Genomic DNA, 13303 nt, shown 5'->3' on the forward strand with positions numbered 1-13303 from the left:
CTTTACTCCATCCTCTTCAATCCTCAGTCTCCCACTTATCTATCTTCTGACTTTTCCTTCCTTTCCTCTTTCCACGATACATCCTTACGTTCCCAATCCAATTTTATGCTGTCCACACCCCGGCATACGTCAGGGTTCATGTCTGACTCCTTTGCGGTCGCTGGTGTCAGGCTATGGAATGAGCTACCCGAGCCCATAAGAAAAGCTCCCTCTCGTGAGGTATTCAAGCGCCGGGTAAAAGAGTATTTTTTAAAAAATAACATAAATATATAATATTCATCTATTTAATTAATTGTATATATTGGAGTATATATGGTATGCTATATTATTATATGGTTTATATTTTTATGTATTTTTTTTTTATTTCTTTTATTTATAATATCCGTAATATTTTATTATAATTATATATTATATGTATAACTATTTATTATATGTATATTTATATATTTATTGGATGTGTATGTATGTATATGTATGTATATTTTACTTCTGCACACCTGCATACTTATTATCCCACATGACAAGGTCGGCTGGGAGAGAATGCTTTTAGCGTTAAGCCCGCCTTTTGTACATTGTTTTTTTGTAATTTTGTGCAATAAAGTATATATAAATAAATAAATAAATATCATTTAACCGATTTGATTAATTTTTTATACTTATAACTCTGATACGGAATGCCTCTAAGAGGGTAAACATTAAAAATACTGTCCGAGTATGTAGGTGCAAAAATTAATTGTCATTAATAGGAGAAACGTTCATACCATAAGTAAAAAATAAAAAGAAATCGTCAAAGACATATAAATTTTATTTCATTTGTGATTTAGGACACATAGTAGAATATTTAGTAAGCGTTATTTGTAAAAAAAGCTTTTTAATTTTTAACTTCTTTCCAGGATTCTCTTAGCTTCTCTCTCTCCAGTTTCACTCGCGCCATGAACGGTAGCGTAGTGATTGAGACTAGTAGCCTCACCCGCGAACAACACTCGGGGATTTCCCCACTTGTCAACAAGGGGCTCCCCTAGAATATGTCTTGCGTTCGGATATTCATACATAAATGAATCATCGTAGGACAAACAACCGCGAATGTGTGGGTCCGAGAAGAATGATGATCTGAAATGAACAGTTTTTCTTAATTATACGATTAAAAACCGTGAACACCGCCTGACTGTAAAAGCTACGGTTATGAATTTCCAAGTGTTGTTACAAGTTAAAGCGCAAGATTCAGTTCACCTTCTCAACACATAGTGGCCCCTTAATGAGATGGAAAGTGAGAAAGAGAGGGTCTTAACATTAATTCATATTAATACCATATTTATATTAATAAGTGTGTTAACGTGGTTATCGTACTCCACTTTCTTTACACTTTGAGATACTAAGGGAAGATCAAATATAGTGCCGTTTATGTCTTTCGACATATTCCTTTGACTAACTCAAAAGAATAACTTTAATTACTCGTACTAACCTTCACTCTAAGATCTAATCTATCTTTTAAGCAGTGTACAATAACTGAAAAGAAAATATATAAAAAAAGCCTTACACAATAATCTTGTTCGGTTCTGGTATCGACATGCTCTTGCCCATAAACCTCTTCAAAAGTTTAACCAGTTTTGACTTGACAACTTCCTTTGGCAGGGATTCGATCTTGAAAAGAAGTTATAAAAAGTTCTAAATTTTAACTCAATGATTAGCAATTGGAATTGTAGTGAATTTTATGTATTTATTTTTTAGCTTCACGTTTTATCTGACTAATAACAATTAGCAGGGAAGATAGAGAGGACCTATTGTCGTAAACTATACTAAATTTCAAACACGAAGTGATGTATACAATAACCCAAATATTGCCACTAAAAAGTCCAAAGAAAAATACACATACCGCTTTAGCAACTTCACTTCTTGAATAACATGTTAAAGCTTTTCTGGCTCCCATTGGAGTACTGCAGGTTATAATCTTGGTAATCCAGCTGTCTTCTTCCCTGATGTCATCTCTGTCTTCTCCCTTCCATAAGAAACCGTAATACCTAGAATTAAAAATATATTTTAGTCAACACGCAATGCCTCTGTAATTGGACGCGTCGTGCATGGGGGGATCAGTTCCCCATGCACCGTCCAATTACCGAGAATGTGTAGTAAGTGTGAGTAGAATGTGTACTGTATTAAGGCTAGCTTCCTTTTGCCTATCCTGTTATATGCGGGGTACGCCGTGAAGCTATTAAATAATTACGTCTTATAAACGTTGTAATGTGACTAAAAAAAATATTAAAAAACCTATTTACCTTCCAATAGGCAGCCATTCTTCGTCAAATGTCAGTATAATTTTGACAATTCCTCCAAAAGGCATTTTTTCAATGGCCTTAATTTTATCTCGTGGCAGAGACGGCGAGAAAAGTTCAGAATGTCTGTGAATCATTATTAAACAAATCATTTATTATACAATTATTTTATTTAAATGAATTCCAGTTTTGTATTCTTGTAGTTTCAATTTACAAAATATTATCTAAATTCGTTTGGCATTATTGAAGCGTTGGCGTTGAGTTCCGCCACTTAACACGCAATGCTGCACCGCAACGCTCTAGAATTCGGCGGAAAGTGGGGAACGAAGTGAAGCTGAAGCTGAAGAAGCGTTTAGCATTGCAAAAATATGCTGTTGATTACCTTTCTTTAAGAACTCCAAGTGAGAGGGTAACAATAACATTGTCAGCTATATACACTTCGCCATCTTTGCATGTCACTTCAACACTACCGGACTGTTTTGGCCATTTAATATCAACCACCTCCTTGTTTGACTTTATATCTAAGCTTGGCCAGCCGGGACCGTCGTTGTAAGTATTCTGTTGAGAGAAAAAAATAAAAACATTGAAGGTATATGAATAAAAACAACTCCGCGAACTTAATGTTAATTTTCGCCTATTTCTCAAGATATTGTGTGTTGAGTGGCGGAACTCGACCCCGTGCTTTGTTATCATATGTTTTTTATTATTATTATATCATACACAGAAATCAGAACTCATTAAAATATAATATTCCTACAGCATTTTTTTATAGATTTTCTCTACCTTTAGCTTTTATTGCTTAACAAATAGCTACAATTAAGAAAATATTTTAGACGATTCTTAAGAAAATTAAAACTAGATTCTTTTTTTAACTTTAAACTTTATATTTTAATAAGCGGGTTATTGCAGGGTTTTCCGAGTTCCGGATAGTTTTCCAGACAGACTAAAGACATAATATGATATCTTTACTTACCAAAATAATGTCCAAAAATGACTTGAATCCATATTTATGCCAGGACATACGAGGTCCATCCAAGTCTTCAAACGTGGTGTGGGCACTCAGTTCAGTCCAATCGTTCGCACCCTCATAACCGCTAATAAGAAGATTCAAGTACTCTAAGAAGTTTTCAATAAAGTCCTTGTCCTTAAGTAATTTTGGATAATTTCTCTTTATGTACGCTGTTATCCTGAAAATTGTAATGATGAGTAAAAAATGTTTATTGATTGATATTTTTAACAGGAATCTCAGGAATAACTGTTTTTAATTGATAAAACTATTTTTTTTAATCCATTTACTGAGGCACACTGAAAGTTCACGTTAATACGAATAGTTTTGACGTAGGTAACGTAGGTAAGGTGACGTAGGTAGGTATATTATATTAGAAAATCGTGTGATTTTAAATTTAAGAATTAAAATATTTTTACCTTCCAGGAAGCATGTCGCTCAGAGGCCCTTCTTCCTCGGGGGCTCTGTATAAACTTTTGAATGTGTACATTATGATGTCGTTCAAAACAACGTTGTTGCCTAACGACCCATCTGAGAAGTAAATATTCTGTGATATGTTCACAGCAACCAGACCGATGTTGTTTTTCATTGCAACCTCGTAAATCGGGCTTGATTTTATGCCTTGCATTCTGAAATAGGTTTATGATTTCATAAGTCGTTGCCCGCTATTAGATTTGCGTGAAAACGCAAGGGTTGAATGAACTCAAGGCATAAGTTTGCCTGCAAATATATAGCAATTTCTATGTATACTTATAATAAATCTACGTATATAAAATGTAACTGACTCTAAAATAATATAACTGACTCTAATATAACTTAAAAATCACATAGTTAGTAATCGTTCCAATTTATGCCTAAATATAATCTAAATCTTACGTTTCACCACCAAGTTCCACCAGCCCATCGCCAACAGAGACTGATTTTATTCTTCCACCAATCTGGTTCTTTGCTTCCAAAGCCAGGACTCTCTTCCCAGCTCTGGCGAGGTTCGTCGCCGCTGTCACGCCTGCTGACCCCAGGCCCACCACAATCGTATCGTATGGTACTGATGACGGTGATCTGTAATAGGCAGATTAATTATTCAGTATAATAAATAGTAAATGTTTTTTCATTTCCCTGTTCTGTTAAGCAAAATTACGGCGTTAAGTTCTGGTTTTGGACACACGATTTGGTGAATTGTGCACACGAATTGAATTATTTTTGTATGTGATATTCTGTTGAGGAGTTCAATAGGCTACATATACACATCCCGCTATAGCTGCGGTCAGACTTATCCCGTCCTAATCCTGGGAAATGTATATCATATATAACTCTCGATTTCGTTCATGTGTTCACGGAGGTGAAACCGCAAACGCAAGCTAGTCCTATTATTATACACAAAGAAATAATTCATAAAAAGGAAAGTAATACTCACACATAATGCAGGAAAAGCACGAAGCTAAGAACAATATTTGCTAAAGCCCCCATTGCTGAGTGAACCCTCTGCTGGTACTGACTTCAACAATAATTGTAAGCTTATTTATACGAAAATTTTAATTATTCCATTTCTTTATCGATGTATAAATTAAAAAAAGTCCTTTTGTTAGATAAAAATTTATGCGCTAAGTATTTTGAATTAATTAATAAACTGTAATAGTAATTAACTTTGAACCTATTTTATATTATAACCCATTTAACAAAACCATTTAAAAAATAGGACATAATTTTTTGTACATTTTTTTGGCATGTATGTGATATTTAAGTTTAAGTATAATCATTTCTACCTATAGGCAGACAAATGTTTCCAAAACTAAAACCAATATAAAAATTTTTCTTTTGCATTTTAAATCACTTCTATTGCAACTTATGAAGGAGTCTAAGTGTCATCAATACAAATGTTTATGCATCGCGCATTACGCATTAGTATCTATATGATACATGCATGTCTGCCTTATATACAGGAGTCCTCCTCTTCCTATACCAGTCAGGTATTTGAAGTTGATTAAAGTTTTAATTTTTTTTTTGATATAAACAGAAACACAATTGTTTACCAAAGGCACATTTATTTTTAAAAGGTCATATTATGTGTAGGATCCGATTCCCACTCGAAGAATGGGCGGTGATTGGTATTTTACTACACTGGGTTCTAGGGTACACTGTGAACCTATATTAATATGTCAATGCTACAGAAATAAAATTTGGAGTACTCTTTGAAATGAGGAGTGAGCATCTTGGATATACTATTCCTAGAAATAACATTATAATAGTAATATTTTTTTTCGACCATCAGTTTAATGTTTTCAGTCCTATTGGCATTTATAGCGACACCGGATAACTGACCCTGAAAAAAATTGGAATTGCAGACTGCTTGTAAGAATGCCGACGGTGGTAAAGGCGTCCCGTGCAGTACCTGAACCTAGGCTTGCGGTCATCGAACGGACTGCAAGAAGTCGGTTAAAAAACAACACATCATTTAAATAATTTAACTAATAAGCAACATTCTTTTGACGCTCTGCATTTATTTAAAGATTTTTCTGTATTTTCCTCGTATTAACTATGTATGCAATAAACTATTTCCATCTATCTGTTTTTAGGAAATTTAACCTCCTAGTCTAGTGTACAACATATACATATATAGTGTACATTTTCCTACAAGATAGGCGACAGGCCTACCTAACTAATTTTAAATGGCTTAATGTGTGTATATATGCGATAACCAAATTGTATGGTAAGTAAGTAATACAAAAAAACTATGATTTACCTACTTACATTATACTAGCAGACTCAGGCGGCTTCGCCCGCTTAAATCATACGAATTTTTATTAAATATATTTATGAAATTATTTTCAGTTTAGGGGGTAAATTCTGATATGAAATGAGAATTAAATATGTATTTTTAGAATCTGAATATCATGTTTTATAAAAATTGGTGCCAATTTAAACATTTTTCCGTACAAACTTTCAATTCCCTATTTCACCCTTTCAGGGTTTAAATATTTCAAAATCCCTTCTTAGTGAGTGTACGTTATGAAAATAAATATCTGTCTAAATTTCATGTTTCTGTCATCAGCGGTGTGCGTCTTACCTCGACAACGTCTTACGGAACATCTCCTTTTATATATTATATAGATTATAGGCGAAATTCATAATAAGGTCATTTGTTGACTGGGATTTAGATGGTAGAAAAACAAGTCTAGGAAAGTCTGATCACGTTATGTATTATATTATTACATAGACTATGGACGGTAAAAATTAGCACGACTACCTTTAGATAGCTCTCTAATCCCATAAAGACAATATTTTCATCAGTAGGGTAAGTAGATGAGACCTGGGATCTCAGTTTCCATTATGAATCGTCCATTCCCCACTTTGGGCCAAATTCTTAAAACATTGCGTGTTGAGTAGCGCGCTTCACCTTATTGCCAGAGAAAAGAATTTAAAAAATATGTTAAATATTTCATTCTCCAAGTAGAAATCAAACCCAACCAAACCGTTGCATTTATAGTCGCATGCATATGCCCTTGGCCCGCAACGGCTTCGGCCTAAATGTTATTTCAAATTAGAATTAACTAAAACAACAATCAACATTAGCACATAATTTTAATTAATATATAAAAATACATCAATAATCTTTGCCAACACTTAGTGACAGTACTCTCTTCGCCTCCCTATTGCCCGTTTCACTCGCCCCATGAACGGTTGCGTAGTGATTCAAATTGGTCGCCTCCCCCGCGAACATCACTTTGGGTATGCCAGAGCCATCGACCAGGGGTTCCCCGAGGATGGCCCTCCCGTTGGGATATTCATAAGTTAACATGTTGTCGTAGGTGTAACTACCTCGGGTAAACGGGTTCGAATACCATGAGGATCTGTGGAAGTGAACATAATATATATTTATAGTAGCTTCAAGCTGTGTCACGTACATAGCCAGAAAGACAGAGGAAACCTGGGAACTTAGTGTTAAGATACCCTGTCCCGTTAAGACACTTCTGTTCCAGATGTTACCAGATGGAGGAATTTAAAGTATTAAACATTTAATTTCCCCAAGTGGGAATCAGACCGACCACCTGTCGTGCTTATAGCTGCATATCCCTGTGCCACGACTAGCCCCTATATTATCTATATATAAGACGTCTGTGGTTTTGCTTGCAAGATCAAAGAGAAGTAACTAAGAGTTGTACTGCATCGGGCCACCGATATAGAGTTATGCTTCTATTAAATAGAATAGGTTTAAATTTCACCAACAAAGAGGTTTGTATTTTATATAATTACTTCGTTCCGCTCTCTAGAACTGAGCGAATTCATATCAACAAGTTCTGCTTGCTCGGTCTTTACCGTGCACGGCGTGCACATGTATGGGTTTAGTCTTGCAAGTCCAACGTAGTCCATAATGGGCCCGTTTAATAGATGGTATTCAGAGGTTTATTCGTAATACGCTTAAACATTGCACCGTCGTATTTTTACCTAATTATTCCAGAAGGTTCTGGAACTTTCCAATTTTTCCCCATAAATTTGCGTATAAGCACCATCAGTTTTTCTTTTACTACATCTTCGGGTAATGTTTCCACCTTAAATATTAAATACATATTTGATATATATTATTTTACATTTACTTCTACTTTTTTTTATCACCCAGCACACAATATTGTTAACTAGATAGTAAATATGATTATTACTATTTTATATATCTTTTCTTTAGCTGCATAGCAGGGTAGGTAGAAGGAACTTGGGATCCTAGTATTTAGGCGCTCCGATCTCATTAAGACACTTCCGTGCCACACTTTCCGCTGAATTCTGCAGGCATTGCGTGTTAAGTAGCGGAACTTAACGATGCGCTTTGCTTCATTACCAGGGCGAAAAAATAAAAATTTCATTCCCTCCGACTGTCTCTATTGCGTTTGTTTTTTTTTAGTAGTGGTATATTCCTAGTTTCATATTTATTTAAATCAAATTTATTCCAAGATTTTGATATAAATGCAATAACTTCTAAAACAATAATTTTCTTAATAAATACCAATTTAGCTATTTCACTGCTCGTAAAGCATGTGAGCGCATATTTCGAACCCAAAGGAGTACTGCAAGTAAATATTTTAGTGATCCAATGATCCTCTTCACTAATCTCCTTCTTGTCCTCTCCTCTCCATAGGAAGCTGTAAAACCTACCACTCGGCAGCCATTGCTCGTCAAATTTCAAGATTATCTTGCCAATAACTCCTATTGACACTTTCTCAATGGCGTTAATCTTTTCTTGAGGCAAAGCTGGTGAAAACAAGCTTGAGTGTCTGTAAATGAATGCATGGAATTAAATATTCAGCTTGACGCCTTATCCCCCATCCAGCAGGGTGGACAGAGAACATACTGTTAAGACATTCTATTCTCTATTTTCGTCCAATTTTCAACACATTACGTGTTAAGCCTTATCCTTATTATGACAATTTTATTCATCAACACAAAATTAATCATTTTACTAAGGTTTATGTAAGCTGTAAACTTAAATATATGAGTTACTTGACAAGCCTGACGTATATTATATATAGCTTTTGAGTGAAGTTGAGAGCATTTTTATAATAGGTATATTTTTTATCATGAGGAAGGGAAAGGGAAAACTCAAGCAGGTTATGTGGGACTCGTGCAGATATAGGCCGGCTACACTACCGACTATAACCACACAGTGTTCCTTCCTGACCGCCACAGACCACGGCTACCTGTGCCAAGAGGTTCTTGCATAGCCCCGGAGGCTACTTCTTTTAATATACTTTTTTTTCTTTTTGAAAAAGATTAAAAAAGTTAGTTTTCTCAATTTCTATTCTGTTTTTTTACTTAATATTCCATAGCTATATTACTGTAAAGTTTATAGTTCCTTCACCTTTCCATATTTTTGCTTAAAAGTGTAACAAGCATTCATCTTCAGAAACTTTCACATTTATAATCTCAGCAGTAATAAAAATCGATGTTACATTTTAATATATTGAGCCTTACCGTTCCTTCAACACTCCGATAGAAACGGTAACGATAGCATTGTTTGCTTTATACACATCGCCATCTTTGGTAATCACCTCCACGTTATCGGTGTAGTTCTGCGGCCACCTTATCTCCACTACTTCTTTGTTTAATATTATATCCAGAGTAGGCCAGCCTGGACCGTTGTTGTATGTGTTCTGCGGAGGGAAACAAAGATATTGGTTCGGTTTTAAGAACTACGACTGATATTTAGCGATGCGGATGAAACTGCAGGTACCCTACCAGTAAAATATCAAAGAAGGTCTTGTATCCATATCTGTGGAGGGACATATGTTGATGTCCTTCTAGAGGCTTGAATTTCACGTGTGCACTTAAATCATAGAAGTCGTCGTAGTTATTTATCAAGAGACTTAATGAATCCAACAAATTATCCAAAAAGTCCTTGTTTTTTAGCAAATCTGGATATTTTTCTTTTAGATACTCCTTTAATCTAGAAAAAATATAAAGTACATTGGACAATAACGTTTTATCTGAATATTTGTCAAAGCATAATAGTGTGTACCTAACTCAAATTCAATATTTGAATGTATTATATTTTTAATACCTAGAAATATATATAAATAAGAATAATTAATGAATACATAAAATAACATTATACATATACAATTCTTGATTCACGATGAATCCCACATATAACAGGGTAGAGTAAACCTAATACTAAGACATTCCGTTCCCCACTCTCCGCCTAATTTCCGAGACATTACGTGATGGGAGCCGAAACTAAACACCGTGTTTCGTCTACCATAGCGAAGAAATGAAAATAATTTAAATATAAACATTCCCCGAAACTACTTCCTTCTATACTCACTTTCTGGTCAATAAACTGGCAACAGATTCATTTTTTTCTGGATTATTCTGAGTCATCATACAGTATTCCATGAGCTCGTTAATGAGAGTGTGGTTGGCGGGTGAACCGTCTGACATGAAGATTTCTTGGATTATGTCCTGAGGAACAACTCCGATATTATACTTTACAGCTGACTCGTAAGCCCGACATTTTTCTGTACCTTGGATCCTGAAATTTTGAATTATGTTTTATCTGCGCGTGGTTCTTCGTGTCCGAGGATAATTGTAGTAATTTTATAATTTTAAATGAAAATAATAAAATACATTTCCACGTGTCGCAATAACACTGATTATACTTAAATTATTTACTTAGAATTGGAAATGTTAAAGCATACCTACGACGGAATAAATTCAGCTGCTTGAGACTAAACACGACGTTGAGTTTCGCCGAATGGAGTATCATAACCCTAGATTCCCTCTGTTTATCCTGCTATATGCGGGATATGGGGTGAAAAAAATACTAACCATTCTCCGCCAAGTTCCAAGACACCATCACCAAATGGCACTGTCCTCACTCTTCCACCGATCCTATCTTCAGCTTCCAGAGCCAGAACCCTCTTGCCAGCTCTGGCTAGGTCTGACGCTGCAGTCACACCTGCTGAGCCGAGGCCTACTACGATGGTATCGTAGGGTATTGATGTGGATCTGTGAAAAAAATCTCGATTATATTAACATGACCGAGGACTACAAACTAAACAAAGGTAAACAAACTTGAGCGATTTCACTTTACTTCTTCCTATTCGGTTCATATTTAATTTAATCACCATGTATCCGAGTTTTGTTCGGAGTTTAAATGGCTCCCAATCCCCGGAATCTACGTATACCGTCACTTCCATACTGTGTATTATTTCCCAATAAGTTTCGTCCTTATTTAACGAAGAAATTTTAATTTCTAGGAGAGCGTACAAATAGACTGAGATCCTCTGAGACTCTCACTTTAGGAATGCCGACATTCTCAAGTAAGTTTTATGAGAACTTATTTGGTTAACTCTGCGGGGCGACTTGCCACTTCCTATTGGACGTTCCATATCTTTATGTATTTTTTAAATATCAATCAAATAATATTTTTTAAGAACTGTCCAATATGAAGACATAGACAATTACTTTATTTAATCTATTTAATACGTATATTCGTGCACTTTTTATTCATACGACATTAATATATGTATAAATATAATAGACAATTATATATGTATGTATATTTGCACCATCCATTAATTATTTTTTATTTTATCTCTCCTAACCTCAAGGTTGTCTGGACGAAATCGCTAATTAGCAAGCCTTTTGTGCTTTAAAAAATATTATGTGCATTTACTAGATATAAATTGTAATTAGCTTGTATTTCCATTTGTGGTGTACGTACTATAAAATACTTATATATAAATAAATAAATTCTCAAGGCCGTCGTGGCGCAGAGGCACAAGGGTGTGACTGTAACGCGACGGTTGTGGGTTCGATCCCCACTCGAGGAAGTGCAATATGTATTTACGTTTATATTTCCATTTCTTCGCACTTGTGTCGAGGCAAGGCGCGGCGTTGAGTTCTGCTACTCAACACGCAATGCCTCCAGAATTTGGCATAAGTTGGGAACGGAGTGTCTTAACACTAGGTTCACTCTGCCTACCCTGCTGTGTGCGGGATACAGCGTGAAGCTGATTTTGTTTTTTAAATAAATTCTCATGTCGGGCCAAATTTAACAATTGTATGAATATCGAAATTGTAGGTTGTGATTGCGCGGCAAATTTAGAATTTAATTGATAGGAAATGATAACCTTTTTTTTTACGTGAGGAAATCCTGTTACGGATACCGGCCCGAGTGGGGACTCGAGCGGTCTGGCAGATGTAGGCCGTCCGAATACCCACTAAAATCTCACGGTGCTCCTCCTCGACCGCCACTGGCCGCGAGACGCGGGAACTAGAATCGTCCACGAATCGCGGCGGACGGAATGAAGACCTGGACCATATTTGAGCTTGATATAAACCACCTCCACCTGATCTTGAGATAAGTGGTTGTGACAGACATATTTCTTTAGAGGTAAGTACGAGTGCAAACGTAAATCTACAAATCAGAACTCTAAGATAATTGTAAATAAAAAGAATAAATATTAATTTTTAAATATCTATTGGTGTTTTATAATTTTCAAACTAATTTCAATAGGGTGAGATTGAGGTTTTCAGCTACGTACTATAAATTTTTAAAGGTTTTCGGGGAACAAAAATGATGATGTCGTCATAATTGAAGTACTGCGTGATGTAGATTCTATATGTAGGTACTTATTGTAATCAAATCTACAAACAGAACGATTAAGTAGTTGAAAGTGGTGTAGAAATTTATGGTGATCATCAGAGATTCTATCAGGGTTTGTCGTAAAGAATACCAAGTTGGTTCAGGATTCATGGACTTGGTGTTTGAGAATTATTCACCTAAGTAATTGTTTTAAACAGAAATTTAAGAATCCGCTTAAAGAGTTTCATTAAAACAGTCATATAAACCGTAAACGGGGTGAGTTAAAACAGTTTCTTTGAAATGCCCTCAGTAGAAAAGTTCAGTAATTATTGCTTGAAATAAAAATCAACAAGCCAAATTAATAAAAATCTACTGATAATAAACAAACGTCCTTTTAGACGGTAGTATATTAGTATTCAAAACATATAACACATGCATCTTAGTATACTAATAAACTTCTTCTAGCTAACCCGCTAGAAATAAAGTTTGAATTTATAAAAAAACCTTTTTTCTTTCATCTTTTTCTGAGAAGTTAGTAGTAAAAGTAAAAATCCTATACAATTTTTTTTATAAAAGTTGTACAGGAAAGCACATTGCCGAAAACTTAGTATTAAGACAGAAAGAGACATTGCGTGTGGATTGACGCAACTTAACGCCGGGTTTTGTGTTAAAAAAACTATCCGAAAATATTTCTTCAAGTTATATCTACACCGAATTATTACAATTTTACCTACAACGATACTTAATATATTACATTACTTAATAATAAAACAATTTAAAAAACTAAATTATAATGTTATCAAGCAAATGAGGTAATTAAACTGTGTTATATAACATTGCGTATGTACTTATAACAGATATTTATTTAAATTAAATAATTTATAAAAAATGTGTTTATCAATGACTTTTAACCTCCAAAATGTTTGTTTATAAGTAGGTACTTTATGTAAATAA

General features: G+C 34.8%; 2 protein-coding genes across 2 annotated transcripts; both read right to left on the reverse strand.

The window, feature by feature from the left end:
* Positions 1 to 807: 807 nt before the first annotated feature.
* On the reverse strand, positions 808 to 4830 carry LOC146538659 (spermine oxidase-like). Its single transcript, XM_085186953.1, has 9 exons — positions 4691 to 4830; positions 4153 to 4335; positions 3696 to 3905; positions 3244 to 3457; positions 2653 to 2828; positions 2274 to 2396; positions 1874 to 2018; positions 1538 to 1641; positions 808 to 1110 (listed from the first exon to the last, which is right to left on the reverse strand). Exons 1-9 carry the CDS (start codon positions 4741 to 4743, stop codon positions 879 to 881), a joined length of 1440 nt encoding a protein of 479 aa, XP_085043079.1. The 5' UTR covers positions 4744 to 4830; the 3' UTR covers positions 808 to 878.
* Positions 4831 to 6838: 2008 nt separating this feature from the next.
* On the reverse strand, positions 6839 to 11075 carry LOC146538660 (peroxisomal N(1)-acetyl-spermine/spermidine oxidase-like). Its single transcript, XM_085187080.1, has 8 exons — positions 11059 to 11075; positions 10588 to 10767; positions 10085 to 10291; positions 9499 to 9706; positions 9235 to 9413; positions 8270 to 8537; positions 7720 to 7823; positions 6839 to 7124 (listed from the first exon to the last, which is right to left on the reverse strand). The coding sequence occupies exons 1-8, from the start codon at positions 11073 to 11075 to the stop codon at positions 6878 to 6880; spliced, it is 1410 nt and encodes a 469-aa protein (XP_085043206.1). The 3' UTR covers positions 6839 to 6877.
* Between the last annotated feature and the right edge of the window lie 2228 nt (positions 11076 to 13303).

Source organism: Heliconius melpomene, chromosome 6 (genome assembly GCF_056956725.1).
Source record: "Heliconius melpomene rosina isolate 202511_hmr_F chromosome 6, ASM5695672v1, whole genome shotgun sequence".
NCBI classification, from domain to species: domain Eukaryota; kingdom Metazoa; phylum Arthropoda; class Insecta; order Lepidoptera; family Nymphalidae; genus Heliconius; species Heliconius melpomene.

What these genes read in the sequence shown, in the direction of transcription:
- LOC146538659 (XM_085186953.1), bottom strand. Translation starts at nt 4,743, where the DNA reads ATGGGGGCTTTAGCAAATATTGTTCTTAGCTTCGTGCTTTTCCTGCAT. An exon ending in GTGGAACTTGGTGGTGAAAC is followed by an intron (nt 3,906 to 4,152) that starts GTAAGATTTAGA and finishes AACCTATTTCAG; the next exon opens with AATGCAAGGCATAAAATCAA. An exon ending in GAAGTGAAGTTGCTAAAGCG is followed by an intron (nt 1,642 to 1,873) that starts GTATGTGTATTT and finishes CTTCTTTTCAAG; the next exon opens with ATCGAATCCCTGCCAAAGGA.
- LOC146538660 (XM_085187080.1), bottom strand. An exon ending in CCTTCTTTGATATTTTACTG is followed by an intron (nt 9,414 to 9,498) that starts GTAGGGTACCTG and finishes TTCCCTCCGCAG; the next exon opens with AACACATACAACAACGGTCC. An exon ending in ATCGGAGTGTTGAAGGAACG is followed by an intron (nt 8,538 to 9,234) that starts GTAAGGCTCAAT and finishes ATTCATTTACAG; the next exon opens with ACACTCAAGCTTGTTTTCAC.